We start from the raw sequence: 20316 nt of genomic DNA, 5'->3' as shown, positions 1-20316 counted from the left end.
TGTGAGGCTCTACAGAGTCAGCTAAGGTGTGGATCTCATGCAGGTAAAAAAAAGAAATGGTAAAACTATCAGAGGCTACCTCGCTGTATCAAATCTAAGATTTATAACCTACCTTTCAAACCAACCCCATGATCTTCAGTGTAATTAACGGTGACTTGTACACTGGCCACACAACCTATTCTCCTCTGCACCACTGCCCAGCTTAGCAACACTTCTGCTGAGTCGTTTGCCAATTTCTGCGCTACAGGAATCCATGAGGAGTGGACTATGGGATTCTGTCATGGAAACACAATGCAGCAATGGCAGCCAGAATTAACAAAGACAAACCTTGGTTTGGGAGCCCAACATGGAGAGGGCAGAAATATCTGGAATATCGGTGGAACCAGTCAAGAGATAAACAACATGCAAACTGCAGGCTATTGTCGTTAGACTGTCAACATTAAGGATGGTGTTTTCAGCTAAAGATAAAATGGCTCACCTATTTTCCCCCTCAGTCACAGAGCACTGACCTGCAGCTAAGGACAAAGATAACTGTGCCTGTTTACTACAAAGAGATGTTGTGAAGAACTCTCCAATAAACCCACTTGGACTCTGTCAGTTCAGTTTACTGATGAAAAGAGTCCAACTGAAGCGAGAGGACACTGACTCCAGAACAGTGTGCCTGCATGTGGGTTATGTGAGGGTAAACGACATCTGACCAGTGGAAAACTGACGAGTAAAGACATTACATCTAAATTAGAAGGGAAGCCACAAATCAATGTTAATTGTTTATGCCCAATATAGTGCTGTAAACCATGCACTCTAATTACCTTGCAAGCATACATATTCCTGACTGACAAAGGATGCTTTAAACAGAACTGAGGCAAGATTTACAGCTCAACAGCTATCTGCCTACATAGGCTCCAAACACAGCTACTATTTATAAAGGAGATGGGGTAACGAGACCACAAGTCCCAGTTCATGTTACTAGAGGCTGTATGACCACAGACATGTGACAGCACACAGCCCCAGAACAGAATTTATCTGTTGCTGGGTAATTCAAATACCTCATATTTAAATACATCCCATTTCAATTTGTCACTCAACTCTTCCATTACTATGGTGACAACACTGCTTTGGAACCTGACAGGGCACACTTGTGAGGTATTTCGTGGATATGCACGAGCAGAGAGGTGAGCCCAGATCACTTGGCTAAACAGGATGATGGTTGGAAAATGCAATATCCCAGCAGCCACTGCAACACCGCTGCAGACTGAAGTCCTAGCGGAGCGAAGTCAGAGAGGGTGCGGGCCTCACCTGCCCCGAGTCACCCTCTGCACCACCTTCATGCCCCTGAGGACACAGGACCGTCCTTCCCACTTCCTGATGTGCTCCTGTAGGCTGTCCTCCTCGGATGAGAGGGTGTGGAGCATGACCTCGCTGAACATCCCATAATAATCCTGGACAAGGAAACAAAGCCTGAAAAGAGAGAGAATAAGGGGGAAAAGAGCAAGATTTTACTCAGGGGTATTTTTATTGCAAGGTTTGTCTTGATTGGTCCCCCTCTATTGCTTTTGTATCATTTGCTTTAAACAGAGGTAGCATGTTTTTCAATTTTAACATACCTACAGCCTAAAACTGGAGACTGACCTGGGCTCACGACTGGGAGCCAACAACAACAGAACATGACTGCCTTCCATGTTTGGGGTTAAGGTAGGTTATGGTGGTCAGGGATGTTTATTATTTTAACATACCTACAACCTAAAACTGGAGACGGAGCTGGGCTCATGACTAGGAACCCTCAACAACAGCACTTATTTAGCTCCCATTTGGGGTGAAGGTAAGTTATGTTGGCCAAGGTCCCCCCGTATCACACCACTCAACAGTACCCTCTAGTGACTCATCAGGAAACTATGAGTTGTGCGGACGGTGTCAGTGGGGCTTACGGCTAACCTCTATCTGGCCTCTGCTCAGCTGTGGCTCGCTGTGAAACCTGAAGCGGTAAAAATAGCCAATGGCGCAGGCAAGGGTTTCGAAGGATTACATTTGTTGTGCTTTCACACTTCAGGGCTGCCAACACTGGAAAGAGGCAAGCTTAATTTGTACAACTGGCACTACCACAGTTAGGGTGAAAAGGAGGAAAGCCTTACAAGAAAAAATATGTTGACTGGGAAAAGAAGAAAAAATCCAATCACGAGTGAGGTTTTCTTTTTTTTTATTATTTATTGATCCATGTAGTGCAAATATGTACTGGCTATCTGTTGTATGAAATGATAAAAACTTATCTCAGTCAACACCAAGCCCAAGACAGACTGGAGGACACCATCAGGTGAGTGCAAAGCAAATATGCTGGAACTACATCTGGCCTGAGGATCACCGCTGTGCAATAATATCCAGAGCTGAACTCAGCCAACGGCTGCCACCATACAGCGAGCACCATGACGACCACAAGATTCCATTTAACTGTCACTCATTCGCTGTGCCTCCGGGCTCTGGGAGAGAGCTTTGGGTGAGGTGTGCTATGAGCAAGCTGTGTAACTTGATTCTAATAACACATCAGGTGGATACATCGATGATGCAGCACCTCGAATGCCCTTATTTTGGGCACGCTATCTTATCATTTGTAACATTTCAGCCTTTCAAGCAGGCGAAGGCTTCACACAAACAACACTACTGTAGACTGTATGGCTATTCAGCAAATGTAGCTGAGAGGAGCACACACCCTTCATATTCAGATGAAAAAAATGATTTGCTTTAAGAGCAACGCTGTATATTGGGGTGGTGTAAATGGGATCAAACCTTTTTCTTCATTTATCTGTCCCAGTCATTAGACTGATTTCTCTTTGTCCATGGTTACAGGCTAAAGTGCAGGCTTGTTAAGGTAACATTTCTTACACTGTGAAGACTCTTTTTTGCAGATACCACATTTAACATTCCGATGCTCTTAACGGTGCTCAATAATAATGTCAAAGCCAGTGCTAAGTAACGCCACAACTCTTAGTAACTGGTGGGGATGAAAACATTCAATAAATCACAGCAGGGGTTTAATTCGCATAAAAACAAAGACATACCCATCCTCCAAGACAACCCCCTGTGCTCTTTCGATCATTCAAACTGAAAGGTTGGGTGGGGCTGCATTTTTGGTTTCTAATGAGTAAGAGCAGCTGTGCAGTTATTAAAACCCGCAGAGATGTATGATTTATATCCCCCCTTCGTCATTTCCAATATGTAGAAAATAAATGATTTAACACACCATATGTACACACCCAAGTGAAAGCATGCTCAATCATTAACTAACTCTTATATACCTTGTCTGCTGTCCCATCTTTATACCCACAGTACCAAATGGTCTTGATTTCGCCTTTTGAACTTCTCCATTGTTTGCTCTAAATAAATTATACAATCGTCTCGCATTCTGCTTTCGGTCTGAGTCTCCCACACCTGGGTGATCACTGTGTCAACCTGCTACACAACTATATTGTTTTTCCTTCCTGCTGAACAATTCATAATGTAGAAACATTATACAATCACGGCACAATCTCAAATACCACAACGGTGCCATCTCAACAGCAATGTCCTGATGAAACCGCTCCTAATAATGTGCCATTTATGTGAGTGTTTTTCCACTACTGACAAAGGAATGAGAGCGCCAAGTATTCCTGCACCCCATTGATTTTGTAGTGTCGTCTGAGCCAATGCCCCCCCCACCTTCTATTGACAGCAAAAGCAGAAATAAACATGGCTAATCATTAATCGAAGCAAAAACACAAGATTCAATATCACGAGAAACAAATACTCTGGGATAAATGTTCTGTGACAAATAAATCAAACATATCTATGATATTATCAGGGGTGAAAGAGCACTAGTTTGTGTCCTCGTCAACTAAAAGAATGAAGTCTGAAGATGATGATTGCAGTGTGTGTGTGTGTACATTAAAAAATCAATGTATGACTGAGGTGCAAAGAAATGCTTGTATAACTGTGATTTTCTTTTTTTTTTCTCCTTTAAATTGCACTCATTTATTCAGAGTGCTGGAGCTCAGTGCCGCTGACAGCAGCTGGGAAGAGCGGTAAACGGTCACTAACACACTGTGCCGTAGCTACGCAGCGGAGCCTCCGGACGGTTTTCAAGTCCAGACATAAACCCCCCGCCATCCACCCCCACCCCCCCCCCCCCCCCCCGCCCCCCCCGCTCCCTGCAATGAGAGCGGCACAGCGTGTGCCCTGTGGTGACACATGCAGAAGGAAGAGCAGGGCCCGGAAAAACACTGGCTGTTTGTGGGGTGGGGGCGGAGGGGGGGGGGGGGGAGGTGGGAGGCGGGGCCTCAGACAGAAGTTCAAGGCCGTTCCCACAAATACTTCCCAGAAGACAGGAAAGTTCCAACGCTGCTCCCCCGTCACCTGATCACGCTTATAAACAGGGCAATGTTGGTAAACATGGCAGATGGCGGGGCGTCTATGTTTATCCCCGGCAGCGCTGGAAATAAACATGTCCCCCAACATGCTTCACGTTACATCAGTTTGTTTGGGCACGTCCTTTCATCTGGCTGGTGCGTGCTCTCCCCTCCAGGCTTGCGCCGCCTATGCATTCTGCAGCCCGACACCAGAACGGGCCGAGTTCCAAACTCTAAAGCTTTAATGGAAAAAAAGAAGCACACGGTTCCACAAACTACCTTCAGACCCTTTTTTTCTTTAAATGGCGCGGTGAAACTTAATTTGCCTTCTTTTCTCTTCTAACAGGGATATTCTTATTTCAATTCTTTGTAAACGGATTGTTCCTGGCATATATAACCGTGCATTATGAGACACAACGGCATCGCAGAGTGAAATGAAAAGTAATTAAGTACGAGAAGGCATTAAATCTCTAATACAAGCTACTAGGTCATTCTGTCTCAAATCAAACAATATTTAGAGGGGCTTGTCCACTTGTCTCAGATTTATTTCAGATTGTTGGCAAATATTCTTTAGACATTAAGCAGAAAAATAAAATGTAGACTCTATTACAAGTAGTTATCGAGATATGTGTTTACGTTTTTGCTCCAAAATTCCAGCTGCCATACTTTCCTATAAACATCATAGAGGCTTGGAATTTTGTGGCAGGGAAATGAATATAGATATCTCATATAGTAAAATATCTATCATTTAATAGGACGACACCCCATTAAATTCAGAAAAATACACTTTGCACATTTCAAGTTAGAGCAAAACCACATGTTGGCATATTACCCGGATCATAAAAAGCTCAAATTTTTCATTGTAAATATCTGCTTACTACTGAAATTCACTATGAAATCCTTTGTGGGGACTCTGCTTCTCTTTACACAAAGAGAGGAAAAGAAGTTACTAAAACAATTAACAAAAAAATGAACAAAAACCCTTTCGTTGAGCTAACTACACTGAGACAATTCCAAGCCATGAGTCAACTACCAATCAACACCAGTGAAGGCTTAGGCATACTGCTGGTTGACTCCAAGCTTATCAGCTGGCTTCCATTAATCATCTTAATGAGATGAGTCTGCTCGGGAGCGGAATAGATCACGCGCCCCCTGGTGTAGAAGGTGTACGCTACATCACAACATGCACTCATGAGTGCTAAAAAAGTACGTCATTCAACAATAAAAGTCACCACGAAGGAATTCCGCCTCAACACCAACACCAAACAGCACGCAGGAACCGCACGCGCTACGAATTAAATAAGAACTACACCTGTTTCCATTGAGCTTGTCGCTCTCTTTTTCCCCGCATCGACTCACGAGCGTCCAGTGCCTCTAATAGCGACACCAGTCAGTGTCTTGTCCTCGAAATGCTTCTAGAGGTAACTGAACGCTCAGCGTCCCTGTATGAGCTCATGCAGGAGGAGAGCGCTCAAAATGGCAATGTGAACTGCAGAAAACGCTTTGATTTACCATGGCACAGCACAGGACAGGACAGGACAGGACAGGACAGCGAGTACGGAAGCTGAACAATGACGCTTTCCACAGCGCAGGGGAACAAGCGGGGTCTTCATGTTCCTCGTCTCACAGAGCTCCCAAAAAGACGCGGCTGGAAGGACGCATAATAAATAGAGCCCATTCAGGCCTGCCTGTCTGCGGATGGCATTTGCTACTACTTCCCCTCTCAATAGACAATACAAACACGGCCTTGGAAGCTCACCAACGGATCGCCGGGAGAGCACTGCTCCCTTGCTTCCTTGCCAGGGGCAACCGAGGGTCCGTGATCTCCAAACTCCCACTGCTATGCCCCACGATTTAGTGCACATCTCCCCAAGCTGCAGCCGTAAGAGCCGCCAGCCATGCAGGCCATTGTAGGACTGCGCTTATAGGTATGATATATGTACGCTGAAACGCCTTACAGGAGGCCCCTGCGTAAGACCTGGGGGGTAATAAAGCAATGTCTTTTGGGGCGGTTTCAGAGCGCCTTAACCAGCCCTGGCTGGGTCAAAGGAAGTCTCGGTCTCCAACTGTTTGGTATAACTCTATCCTGTTTTGAGGCCCATGATCAGACAGGATCACAAACGGGACATTCCACAGCAAAGCTAGCGATGGATCTTTGTGATGTCACACGCCAACTGCCTTCTTAATATCAATAGGTTTACATTACGGCTTCCATGAGTATGAAAAGACGCCTTTCATATTGACAGTTTCAGTGACAGACATGCTACAGCAGCTACCTCCCTGTAGGTCTTCTTTGCCCGCAATGAGGCAGCTTTCTCCGAAGTAGCAAAATATAATCACTGAAGACTGAAGAAATAGTTCTGGTTTTATCTTTAAGCAAGCAACTCCAATCTGAGCTGATTTCAGCATTTAATCTGGCAAAGAACATTTGCAGTAGCGAAAAAAAAAAAAACAAAGCATTTCTGTCCAGAATGGCCTAACCCCAACTGACACTCTGATAAACCCAAAGTTAAGCTGAACAAGGGATCATTTGCTCCACGCTCCATCTTTAATTAATCAGATTAACAGCAAATTAATGCCTGTCAGATCCATTTACCCTTGGAAGCAAGTTTAGATAGGATTGCTTGTAATTGACTTGCTGACCCCTGGAACCAGGGAGCAAGTCCAATCAACAACAGTCACTAAGTGAAGCAAGCTAAAATTAAATTGTTTCCAAAGAAAATAAAAATAGTGTCTATACAGGACTGATAATATCTGACCCCGCTTATAGGCAGTAGTTATGAATACACACTAACGTATACTGTGTTCCACTCATGAGGTGCTTTAAGGACAATCTATATAAAGGGCCAATCAAAGAGCCTGCAGCAGCCTTAAAATAGCACATTACACCATCCATGCACAGCTTATAGGCTCATCAGCAGCTAACAATGTAATCTGTTTCTAAGTTTTATGAATGGCTTTAAAAACATTTAAGGCACACAGTCCATCAAACACGGTGACAAGAAGCATTAATGTGAAGCTATAATTAAGAGCACCGAAAGTGGCTAAAATGTGAAATAATTAATGCTATTTATCCAGGACGACCTTTGAACCGCGGGTGCTTGTTTAAACCGGGGTCTGAATGAAACCTGATAGGCGAGATAATATACATCCAGTAATGAAGGAAGGGGGGGTCCCATGGCGATCGGGCAACACACTGACACTAAAAGCCTCTCTCTTTCAAACAGCTGCTGTTTCCTGCCCTCTCTCCCCCCTCCTCCTGAAGCTGCTTTTCCTCGCGGCTCCTCTGCCATTGGTCAGCCCTGGGCCGCGGGCAGATTTGTGGAGTTTGTTATTGTGAGTAATTGCAGAATTCTCAGCAGTTCCAGGGCTCTTCCAGGAACTCCAGGCTATTTAGCTGGCGAACGCACACGCGCGCACACACACGCAGGGACACACACACACAGGCGAGGCGTGCGCGCGCGCACACACACACACACACACACACACACACACAGACACACACAGAGACACACACGTGCGCTCGCTCGCACCTCTCGCTAGGGCCTGCTCTGTCAGGGAGAGAGAGAGAACAGCAGCGGAGAGAGAGAAGGCCTCATTGGGAGAGGCCCGGTAGGCGGGATGCCTTTCGCCGCTCCATCTACCAACCAGAGCAGAGGGAGTTATGATAAACATCATGCTTGTAACCAGATCTCTGCAGCACATTGTGTTCCCTCTCCCACATGAAAACAACCATCTCCTTCTCACTCTGAGTAAACAGTTAATCCCCTTGTTTATTCAACTCGGAGCCGGCCCGAACCAAAAGCCTTGCAGAGAGGGAAAGCATGCTTTTCCCTCTCCTCCCTGCCCCTACCTGAGTAAATTACGCCTGGAAGAGAATCTGCCTGCTCACGTGCGTGTAAAGGGAGCGGGAGGCACCGGCAGCGAGTTCACCCGACACAGACGGGGCGCCCCTTTGGGCAGCGGGGTGGGGGGGTCGTCACCCCCTAACGCAGGCCCGCACCTCTGCGGCTTCCCCTCCGCTCCGGCAGGCCGGCTGTGATGAAGCCTGCCTGTGCACTGTTCTTTTCACAAGCGGCCCTGGTGAAAACACAGGCCGCGTTCACAATGACCGTCTGTGCCTGACTGCAGATTTTATACCTGACACGCAGGTATGATTACTTGTACCAAGAGGGCATTTACCAAAACCACTGTTAGATTCACATGCTTCACCAATGCATGGAAGCGAACATATGTAACCTCCTTTTGTGTTGGAACGGCAATTACATGCTAATATTTTCTGATGCACACAGATGTCCCTCAGCATAACATAAGGATTTGCCGATTTCCACAACACCTGCTCTAAACCCATGTCCAGGTGGAAAAAAAAGTTGTAAGTGCTGATCCAGGATCAGTCTATGTACCTACAAACACTTTCTGCTATGAACCTAACTATAGAACTGATCCAGAGCTGTCCCCTGTGGCAACGCAAAGCCCATTGGAGAGCTCCACAAAACAGAGGCATGCATGTTGATCTAATCCCATCATTTTGCCTTCATTTTTTTGAGCCAAAACTCTCAAATCGTGAAAAGCCTCCCAAAATCAATTTCCAAATTATTTTTGCCAGAACTGAAATTGCTTCCATTTAACCATTGTTGTGTTTATGCCATGTTTTATGTATTAAATAATAAGAAATTTGAATGTTTTCGATTTGAGAGCTTATGAGAGGTAAACTCAGTAACCATAACAACCTATTTGCTGACACAATGCTTTGTAATGATTTGAATACACAGCCTCATCATCACCTTTACTGGTTAATTTAGCACCCTACACATCCTACAGCATATGACATTGGCATATATGAACACAAACAGGCACATGCCAACATCAGAAACACCCAATTTGAAAGTGTACGTGCATTGTTTACACATACGTGCACTTCCAAAATATTTTGGTGTGTGTGACGGAAACATGTTTACATCTGACGAAAGCCAACTAAAAGCTCCAGATGTGGTGGAATGTTTTGAGCTGGTACAAGGCAGCACAGCAATCTCAGATTTGGCACGAAGTGAAAGTCTGTTCCGCCCCCCCCTACTGTTTTTCTTCATTTCCCATCAGCGGCCCACTATCCTCTGACGGGGGGGATCTGACTGGAGCCAGGACAGCCCTCTAACCAGCTGCAGCTGGATCTCAGCACCAGAGAGAGAGGGAGGAAGGAGTGCGAGAGAGAGAGAGAGAGGAGGGGGGGGTGGAGAGAGTGATAAAGAGGAATTTCCTGCGCGCGGCGGTCGCAGGCTTGGACTGGTTCGGCCCCGCCCGCTTCCGCCTCGGGGCTGACGTTACGGCTACGCAAGTCCCTGCTCTGACATCATCGGCGCCGTCACCACTTCCTGCTGCCCCCCCCCCCACTCTCGCCCGTCCAGGCTGGCCTCGCTTGGTGAATGAGTGACTCCGAGGTGGCGGTGCACCGGGCTTCCTCCGACGGGGTTTGTTTACAACGTAGCGCGTGCCAGAGTCACATTACACGGGGTCAGCTGACCGAAGCCCTCCACCCTGCCTTGCATTCCAGCCGCAAACACATGGCCCTCTTACTTTTATTACTGAGAAAAAGGAACAACATGCTGATCCCTGCTGGGGTCCAAAATAAAGGTCGCGCGCCTGTTTGCGCGTCCAGATTAATCAATCCCACGCTGCTGTTTTTCTTCCGCGTAGATCATGGTAAAGGTGGAGCCGCCTACGTAAACAACATGACTACGGCGTTAAATGATCCTTTGTTTAAGTGCTGAAGCTGAAGAGTAACATTGTATTTACTTGGTAAGGTTGATACAGAACTCTGTGCAGTGTTCTGTGCATACTTCATCAGTATACCAGTAAGTACATCACCAGCATCTGAGGTACCGAGAAAAAGTAGAAAAATAAACCAGTTGACTGAGAACAAGAGAAAAATATCCCGAAAAGAAATGTGCAACATCCATTGATCCAGATATTTTAGAAACAACAAAACAAAACCTGAAACACGAAACAAGCTGCATTACGACAGATAAAAAGAGCTGGTTTTCTAACTTTAATATGAATAACAGAATCATGTCTTTGAACTTTTAATATGAATAAAGGACTCGTGCTTACGAACTTTTATATGACTGAAGGACTCATGGTTGTTGTAACTTCATCTATATTCCGCTATAACCGCTTTATGTGCAAATGTGAATCTCCAGTCTCCGGAATGCCGGAGCACTCTCAACCAAAAAAAACTTTCTGCATCCTGTCTCTCGGGCGCCTTTCCATGGATCCTGCCCAGCAACACATGGCCCTGGAATTAATTATAAATGTTTGTGTCCTTGTCATGCAATGCCATGTGGCATGAGAAGGAACGAGCACTCTCTGTCCTGGAGCAGCTATTCAGTTACCATTGACAGAATCTGAAGTGCACGGTGCCCCGACGCCGGGGAAAAGCGAAACGTCCTAGGACAGGGTTGGGTCCGCGCCACGCGATCCTCCACAGGACATGGCACCATCAATCACGCTGTCTGCTGCTGATTTTACACTGACATTTGACGGCTAAGCCTCCTTCCTCCTGTCTAAGAGACAATGTGAGTCTTGGGGATGTAGACAGAGTAAACTGTTGGTAAGAACAGAGAAGTGCTAAGCTGCGGGGAAATGGGACACGAGAAATTACAGACATAAATGTGCTAACAAACAGAAGTGTTCATGCAAAACACCAGCATATAATTTCATTATTTTCCAAATGACAGGCACAACAATGTTTTGTTCTGAAGGGTAATTTATGATTAACTTGTAAAAGTTGACACATGGATACCAGCAGAAGATCGCAGTGTAATTCAATTCAATCCTTTGTGCACTGTACTTGATTAGCTGTTGCTGCTAAAACTAAATGGCAAGTATGGTTTCAGTTACGGTTAGGGGTAGCTAGTTCTGCTCTCAGCAGTTGGGGGAAATTCCTCTAATTAAAGCAACATTCTAAAGCATGGGTAGCTAACTAAAGCACACTAACCTTATAGCTTGCTAGTATGTGAGAAAATACAAGCAAAAAGAAATAATGTAAGCTAACTTGAGATGGCTAACTTGAAAGCAGTATCAATAAACAGTGACATTAGATCCCATGATAATCCATTTATTCACTTAACTGGAAATGGTTTCATATGGGGTAAAACTTTTTTATAAAAAATAAAAAATGTTGCTCCCACTCCAAAAAAAAAAAGCTGTTTGCAAATGCTTCAGTGATGCAAATATTCCATAAATTACTATTTAACCTTTACAACCATATAGCTTTGGGACCAAACTTGAGAAATGTTCATCCGTTTGATGAATGAATAAATAAATACTGGTAATACTGAAACTGATATTCTGAAATAACAAAACAGAAAAAAAAAATCCTCTCCAGAAAAAATATGCAAATTAATTAACATCATCTTCAGACAACAGCTTGTTTACTGCACTGGACAAGTCCCAGCTTTGTCAGAGGCCTAAGGCTATGATCAGCGGCTCACAGTCAGCTGAGGTTGGTGCTTGATGTTTGTGCCAAGCATGAGACTGATAGGCAAGTGCTGTCAGAAGTGATTGATGTGTGAAAAACCCAGTTGGATCGGCATGCTGGGCTCAGCCATGTTTGGTGGAAAGAAAGGGTGTGCCATATGACATAAGGCCTAGTGTTTCACACACGTCAGCAAAATCTTTTTACCTTCTTTTTACCCTGTTTAATCTTTATATAAGGAGGCACAAGAAATGTGAAATGCAGTTAAAAGTGAAGGATGTCTTTCCACAAAGATACTGGGCATGGCTTGGAGCCATGACAATCCTTACGTACATTTCTACAGTCCTTGCCTGACAAATATGCTATGTGAGACAAATGACTGAATGCTGGGGAACCTTCCTAAAGTTCAAAAAAAAGGCCTTGGACTGAAGTTTCCAAGGCCTTGGATTGGCCTTGGAAACACATTTACACAAATTTAAAAACTACAAGACAGATAAACAGGGGTTAAATTTCTATTGAGATTGGGAAATGTCGTCAAGAGTGAAATGAGGGGGAAAAACAGGAAGCAAAAAAGGAAAAAAAGAAACAGGGCCAAAACATTTTGCCCTGTCAACAAATGTTAAAAAGGAAAGACATGTACAAAGCAGTAGGGCCTGACTTGAAAGCCTAAAGTTCACACGATTCATCATTCCACAGTCCACAGAAACTAAACCCAGTAATATATACACAGATAATTTCCTATCAAACTGTCAAGCTAAGGAGCAATTGGTTAAATTTACAGGCTATCCACCAAGGATAAAAGATCCCATTATATTGTAATTATATAATCGCTGTCTTGAAGTGAAAAGCTGACAGAAGACAGGAGAGAGCCTAAGCGTTGCTCTGATGGTTCCCACTGAGAGGAAGTTTTATGTCTCGTTAACCTGGGTCAATAGCGGTGTAAAACCACATGGAAATGTTAATACAAACTGAGAGGATGACCCTGGATCAGTCTGCACTCACTTCAGTTACATTACATTACATTACAAATAGTAATATTAACATACTGTGAGGACAATAAAAATATCCATTTCCTGTGAAGTCACGGACAAAAGAGACATTTGGATACAAAATATAAAATATAGCATAATGTCACTTTTGATGGACGTCTGGGAAATTAAAAACCAAAATTTCATAAACAATATTCAAACTAAGTCTCTTTAGGCTGTTCTGATTTGAACATTTGAAGACAAAATGCAGACAATGTGGTGACATACGTATGACAAACAGTATCTACAAACAGTACGATCCACAGTATGCCTCGGCTTGTTCTTTCAGTATGTATGTATGTATGTATGTATGTAACGTAAACCTTTTTTTTCTTCTTGCCAGCGGTGGTAGGAAAATGGCACATTGCCAGGACATGCACATTTTCCCTACCTCTCACCCGGAATGCCCTCTCAATCTCACGCATTTCCGACGCCACATACCCATTACCATTTTAAAGCCATTTAACGCTGACATACTTATTAATGCTCCCAAACTCCCGAGACACCAAGGTGAAGGAAGCATCTGCACATTAGCCATGGGCCACTAACCACAACCTTTTAACTCTACACATGCATCCAAAAAGAGGTATCGAGGACAGGTTAGATAGGTAGATCAGGTAGCAACCGGCGAGCTAATTCTTGACACACTGCCATGTGAGGCATGAAGTCTGGCACATAGCACGTCGTGTCAGCCCACATGCTGTTACAGACTGCTTTCAGTCACATGTCCCCAAGAGGCAGTGAATTCTCAAAACCTGCAGTTCATTTAAGTCATATTGTCAAGCAAATAGATTAAACTGCTTAATGACAACTGTCACATTATTTATTCAACATTTATATTGCTTATTTTATTGCTTTCCTTTCGTTACCTTGATCACGGATGCAGCGAGGCATGTTCAGCAGTTTGCTAGCACATGTTACACACAAGGAATTACATTGCATTTGCTTAGCAGACACTCATATCCAGAGCAACTTATACAGCTTATGATTTTTTTTTAGATTTTTTTCAATGAATACAGCTGGATATTTACCAAGGCAATTTGGGTTAAGTAACTTTCCCAAGGGCAAAACATCAGTGGCTTATCTGGCAAGCAAACCATCAACTTTTGGTTAGCAAGGCCCGTCCGTCACCACTACACCACAGTGCTGCTCGTAGCACGTATCAGCAAGCATCAAATGGCATGTATCAGTGTAGTGTTACACATTTCAGAACTAGGCTGACAGTTACACTAGTAAGACATCAGAAGAGACGAGGATAGCTTGTCATGCGTCAATGGCAATGCCTCTCACAACGTTAGGGTGGTGCGTCAGCAAGGATTTCGAGTACATCACCAAGCAATCTGTGATTTCTTTTAAAGCTCCAGCAAGTTAAACATTAAGCACAAATAAAATAATTTAGGGTCCCCCAGTGATCATCAAAAGCAAGAAAGTGTCCTCCCTTACATTACGTCTATTGAAACAGCTGGATATTTATGCAGGGGGTGCTTTCCCCATGGCCACAGCAGCGTGGATTACATTTGGGCTACCACTACACCACAACGCTTCCTACAGGCCACTGTTTGGCACCGTGAAGTGAATTTTGTCCCGTCAGTCAAATATATCTCACCACATCTTAAAGGAGAGAGACTAGCTTCAAATAAACGAAACCTGATTTTAGCTATCAGTTATTTATTACATTGCAAAGTGAAATGAGTGGCTTATGGATAAAGAAATCATTGATGTTTCCTTTTTGTAAATTGGTACCAACATCTACAGTAGAGATAAGAAGTGATATTGGTAGGGTTACCTGCTTCTGTGCTGCTGGACTGGATCACCCTGAGGGGCTCTGTGTTTGAGCAGGTGCTGGTGGGAGGGCTGCTGGACCCGGAGGCAGTAGACCCTCTGCACCACCACGGAAACGTCACGCCCCATCCCGCCCGCGAGGCCCTGGCCCTCGATCACCTCCAGCAGGGAGTCGCAGACGCCTTCACCGAAACCCTGCCGTTCCACCTGCACAGAGAGGCTGCAGGGGTCACACTCCAGAGGCACACACCAGCTAGGCCCAATCAAACCAGTCATCCACACACGATTCCAGTGTATGAACCTCACCGCAGTCAGCACTAGGCCACTCATCCCAAAACCCTTTATCCAGCTTTTAAACCTGAATGCATGCTTAACACCAAACCATTCAGCTGCACATGTTTATACACAAACAGTGGCAAATTCAGGCTTACAGTATGCTTGAATTACAACACTGCACCAGGAATTACTTATCCTTAAACAACTTTTGGTATTATGCAAATTACACAAGCTCTGAGCAGTACTGTTCGTGCGTTATACATTTACATGGGAGGGGTGTGCTACCAAATAAAAGACAGACTGAAAAAAATTCTGGACCTTGTTTGGCAGAGTTATATGCTCAAAAAGGTAGGGGTCTTTTTGTCATTTTATGTTAGAAAGATCAGTTTATGTCCCAAGAGGGAGGAGAGAGGGATGTCAGTTTTATTCTCTGAACAGTTTTATTCTTCTTTATATGCAAATTAGCCACACAAAATTTAACCATAAATGTCAATGACTCAAGAAAAATAACTCTCAATCTCCTTTTTAGGTTTTGTCATAAACGAGGCTTTCCCTTTAAGGGGCTTTATCACCAGCTGAAGGACCACTGGTCCACCACTGGTCTACCTACAGACTTTGGCCAAACCCATGTCTTGATTCTGTTGGACTTACACAACAGCACAACAGACAATATCCAGGGTTCAGCATATACGGTTTGCAAAAAGGTATTTACAGTTCTTTGACACTCATTTGCATTTGCATTTGCCAGCTGGTTGGTTGGTTAATTTTTTAACTAGTGACCATGTGATGTACTTCAGATAGTGATGCCTTTTTTCCTCAGTGTGTTCCAGGTATTTTAGCCAGATATGGCTGATGTAAGATAAGAAACACCACATTTCTTATCTTTAAAAACAATACGCATGTAACAGTTACATAGCTGAGGCTAAATATTAATAACTAAAAAAATAGCACTTCCTAATAACACTAAGCATATGAATCATATTGTCTTTCCACTCCATAGGGGTTACTGCTGTGCAAATTCAGTGTGAAAGAAAAAAAAAAGACAGGTCAAAAGTGCATATGTTCAAACCAGTATTTCTATTCTAGTCCATGTTGGCTACAAACCATTCAATGTACCAGTGCTATCAAGGACCATCCTGAGCAACATGATATAATAAAGAGGAATTCAGATTAATTAATGGCGTATGTCCATTCAGTAACACATGTAACCAGGATAAACACACCTGTCTGATGGGGAGCTCTTTCTCAGAGATGGGGTCACTCTTTCCCGACAGATCGAAGACCCGGGTCAAGGGGTACGGAACACATTTATCTGCTGAGGCTTGCCCTGTTGCATTGGCCCGGCTCTCTGTGTTCTCCGACAGAAGGATCCTCTGGCTGAAGTGTGTGTTGAGAATGACTGGCCGGCTTTCTCCCTCAACCACCAGCTTCTGCCTAGTGAGGACAGGAAAACAGGATGGGGGACGGAACATGGAACATGGAACTATGAAACACCGAGAGGTTAGCAACGCACCAGTACCGATCAGCACCGGACAATTAAAACTGCGTGTATGGACGTCCTTGAAAAGTAAATTTTATCTCCTTCAGTATGAGTATCAGTAGTTAGTAATTAGCATTAGTATATCACTAATAAACTGGTCCCCTAATGCTGTATCACCATCTTCCATCAGTTTATACTGAACCCTGAAATATCAGCAAATATCTACAAGCTTAATGTAGAGTTTGCATTGTTGTGTTTAACAGCAAATGTGATTTCAAGTGCAGTGAAATGACAGTTTTTGTTTCTTTTGTTTACAACCCACGAATATCAAAGCGTTTAAAGAAAGTGATATTTCTAGGTGTTGCAGCTATACCTGGCACATTAACAGTTTTCATTAATGCATTGATAAGGATGCAATAAACAAACATACGCTGATAAACATTGTACGTATGACGTACATTTTCTATGACACTAAAGTGTGGTGGAAAGAATAAATGGCAATCAAAAGCCTCACAAGACAATACCCGTCTCACTTTGGTTACCTTCTAAATGTAATGACACGAGCTAAAAAATTTCCGTGTTTTAAAAGGCAGCCTGCGCATATTGTTTGCTTTAATTGTTTCATTACTGCAGTGACACCAATTTATCTTTGGGGGCGGGGGCTGACTTTTAACAACGCACGTCTTTGCGGTTTTCGCACATCGCACAAACTGATGACAATCTCTCTTAAAGCATGGCCATTTTAAAGTCAACAATGGCAGAAGAGTATCAATGGCAAGGCACATCTCCACGTAAACTGAAACCACAAATGCATATAAAAAGCAACTGGAAAAGGTCAGATATCTCGCTATGATATCGCATCTGCTGCCACAGGCTAGACACTTCAGATATCCTATGCTTACATAAGTGTAGAGAAGGGCTTCAAAGGCTGAGCTCGCAGACTGAGTGTCAAATTTAGCTAAGAAGCACCTCCCCTCCTACCTCAACACCTCAAAAACTCGATTGGTTTCATCACCACAATGGTCACAAGATATCACCAGACAGATCTTTCAGGTTGGTTCGACTCCCCCCTCGACGCTCAGTGGAAAAACACACAACTGATATATTGTCTCTCACTTGCTGAAAAGCGTAAACACTTTTTCCACCCTGCTGATTTCAGACAGAGGAAGCTAACAGACTTCTCAACGACCTGACCCAACATGCTCTCTGTCAACTTTCAAACAAAACAAACACTGGAGTATGGAGTACAAACTGGTGACTGCTCTCTGTTGATTTTATTGTGCTTTAACGTTGAGCTGGCTAAGACACTACCTCTAGGCTGCGAAAGAGTAAGTGTGATGTTGCCATCGTCTGGTACACCAATTAGCCAGGGCAAGACGTGGAGCGCTCAAGTGATGAAGTTTATTCCTTTGAATTTCAAAATAAAACTGCTGAGAAAGAAATACAAAACAAAGACGGGCTTTTGCAACCTGCAGGCCCCTACTGGGCAAAACAACCTGTCACTGCAAGGTGCACAGGTTTACATTTACACACTGGCATCTCATGCCCCAACTAGCCTTGCTCAGCGCTCTACCCCAAATGAACCAATCACCGCTCATGTAGAGGACACACCTCTAGTCTCCACCTCGTCTCAACCAATGGACCATTTAACCCAGAGAACTGTACATATCAAATATTACATTAAGCTATATTTGTCCAAAACAGACAAAGCTGAAAATGACAAAATCATATATCATCAGTTCCAAAGATTCCTCCATATTGCCTTGACAATGGTTATCATTCTCTATTACCACCTATGGTATGTGCCATACAGCATATCACTGCACCCACACCACAGCCGTACTTTCTCAGAATGTCGGCATCCACCAACCAGGCACCTACTCATGAGCTGGGGAAGTTAACATTCACATGCAATTTTATGTTGCGTGTATGGTGCAAAGCAGAAAATCGTGCAAAAAATGCTATGCACCCATTAAAAGTGATGTATCTAAAAAGAGCTAGCATGTGTGAGATGTGGAGATCACTATCCTCGTACCGCAACTTCCACAACTCAAATGAACTGTTAATATGACTTTGAAGTAGGTTGTTTCATTCCAAACTGACTCGCAGTTGTTTTGAATAATGAGCCCCCAAATTTTTAAGGTCACTCAGTCTTCTTGACTTGTAATCATCCATAAGACTGTAACTAAATACTCTGGCTGTTTTGTTATGAAGACCATGTTTTTCAGTCAACTGCAAAAACACAGCCAAGACCTGCTCTTACTTCATACTGCACTTGGTGCTTCAGCTATCCTCAGCCACGCCCCATTTGGTCATAAAACACATTTTTTTGTCATAGCTTTTCACATCATTGATAAATAAAATCACTCAGAGTCGAGATGTGTGTGAAATATTTGTCATTATGGGCACCAAATGCATTCTTCCCATGACAGCAGGCTTTGACTGGATTTACTTACGAATGTCTCATGTGTCCTCTCAGGATCATCAGGATCCTGATCATCACACACCTCGTGCCAATGCCTTTGATTCCTAGCAGCTTCCAGCAATGGGTTTCCCAAATTGGTGAAAAAACATATTTTTTTTTGTATTGGCTCGCCATGTTAATAAGTTTACATCAATAGCGAGCCAAAACAAGCAATCAAAAAACAAGTCAAGGAGAAAGCCGCTAGGCTGTTACCAGAAAACCTGTGATAGTTTCCACTGAACAGTGTGTGTGGTTTAGAGAAAAATCTGCCAGGACATCAGAAATGGTGGGGGCTTAAAAAATCTTAAAAAAAATAAACACTTAGAGGAGTACATAAGACCAGACCGCCCCTGCAAGATGAAATCATCAGTACTTACAGTAAAAAATCTGACTTAAAAAAGAGACACTTTTAAAATCAGACGTCTGGGGCAAAAATACCAAACAAATTATGCTTTTTTGTTGAGATGAGCAACGATCACAGTGTACCCATGGCCCGGAAAGATGCTGACTTAATATCGGTCTCAGACACCCAATCTCAATCGAGACCTCTATGTGGACAGTCTGTGGTGTGGTTTTAACATGGCTGGATTGCTCATCTGTGAATAACCTAGGCATAAAATGCCTTAGCTGTTATGGGGGTGAAAATCTGTGTGTAGCCCTGTAGTGAGTAGAGTGATCATTATTATTAATGGTAATTTCTGATGAAAGTAGCTGTATAAGTAGAATAATACTGTGTTGTTTCTGGAAAGCCTAGAAAAGTCCACTTGTAATGTAAGGGACATCTGATAAATGTAGGTCTTGAGCTAAAAAAAGACACGTCTGTGGTTATGAATGAGTTGCAGTAGTTTCATTCTGTCCATCACTTAGATTGTGATCTGTCATATTTCAGACCCAGCCCTGAGCTATATCACTTTTTTCATTTTAGCATTTTTATCATTAAACGTGTCATCACATGATAATAAAAGTGACAATAATGTTTCTGGCACTAATTGTGCATCATAACTGTTATACTGATTTTTTTTGTATTATGATAATATAATGGTGAATGACAAACGCTTCCTCAAAAAAAAAACCTGTGTGAAAGCATATTGATTTAGCTCTAAACAATAGTGTACATGTTTAAATGTAGCCTGTCCTCCAGCAGCACCTGACCGCTCTCTTTTCCTCCCTCCGCCCACACCTGCGCTTGGACCGGAAGCCACAGCACAATCAGAGGTGGAATGCAAACTGGCCTGAACCACGCGGTGACCTTGAGAAACAGCACACCGCCGCATAAAAGAGACAATACTGAATGCCCCCTCATGCCTTTCTGCCACTCTGAAAATATAACGCAATAAAAGCCACGCCCGCGTCTGTTCTGTATCACAGTGTACTAGCGTAGCGCTTTCCGTCTTCCATAAATATGAGAAATGCACATGAACCGGACACGGGTTTCGTTTAGG

The 20316-nt window shown here is 43.6% G+C and overlaps 1 protein-coding gene across 1 annotated transcript in view; it reads right to left on the bottom strand.

Moving 5' to 3' along the window:
• Positions 1-20316, bottom strand: part of spidr (scaffold protein involved in DNA repair) — a 73009-nt gene that overhangs the window by 13501 nt on the left and 39192 nt on the right. Inside the window, exons 7-9 of the mRNA XM_036519551.1 lie at positions 16154-16364; positions 14659-14861; positions 1297-1458 (exon numbers count right to left, since the gene is read on the bottom strand). Of these exons, the coding sequence (XP_036375444.1) occupies positions 1297-1458; positions 14659-14861; positions 16154-16364 (576 nt within the window). The remainder of the gene's footprint in view (positions 1-1296; positions 1459-14658; positions 14862-16153; positions 16365-20316) is intronic.

This window comes from Megalops cyprinoides, chromosome 24 (assembly GCF_013368585.1).
Source record: "Megalops cyprinoides isolate fMegCyp1 chromosome 24, fMegCyp1.pri, whole genome shotgun sequence".
NCBI lineage: Eukaryota > Metazoa > Chordata > Actinopteri > Elopiformes > Megalopidae > Megalops > Megalops cyprinoides.
Note: the sequence above shows the minus strand (reverse complement) of the source record. Positions and strands in the feature narration are given on the sequence as shown.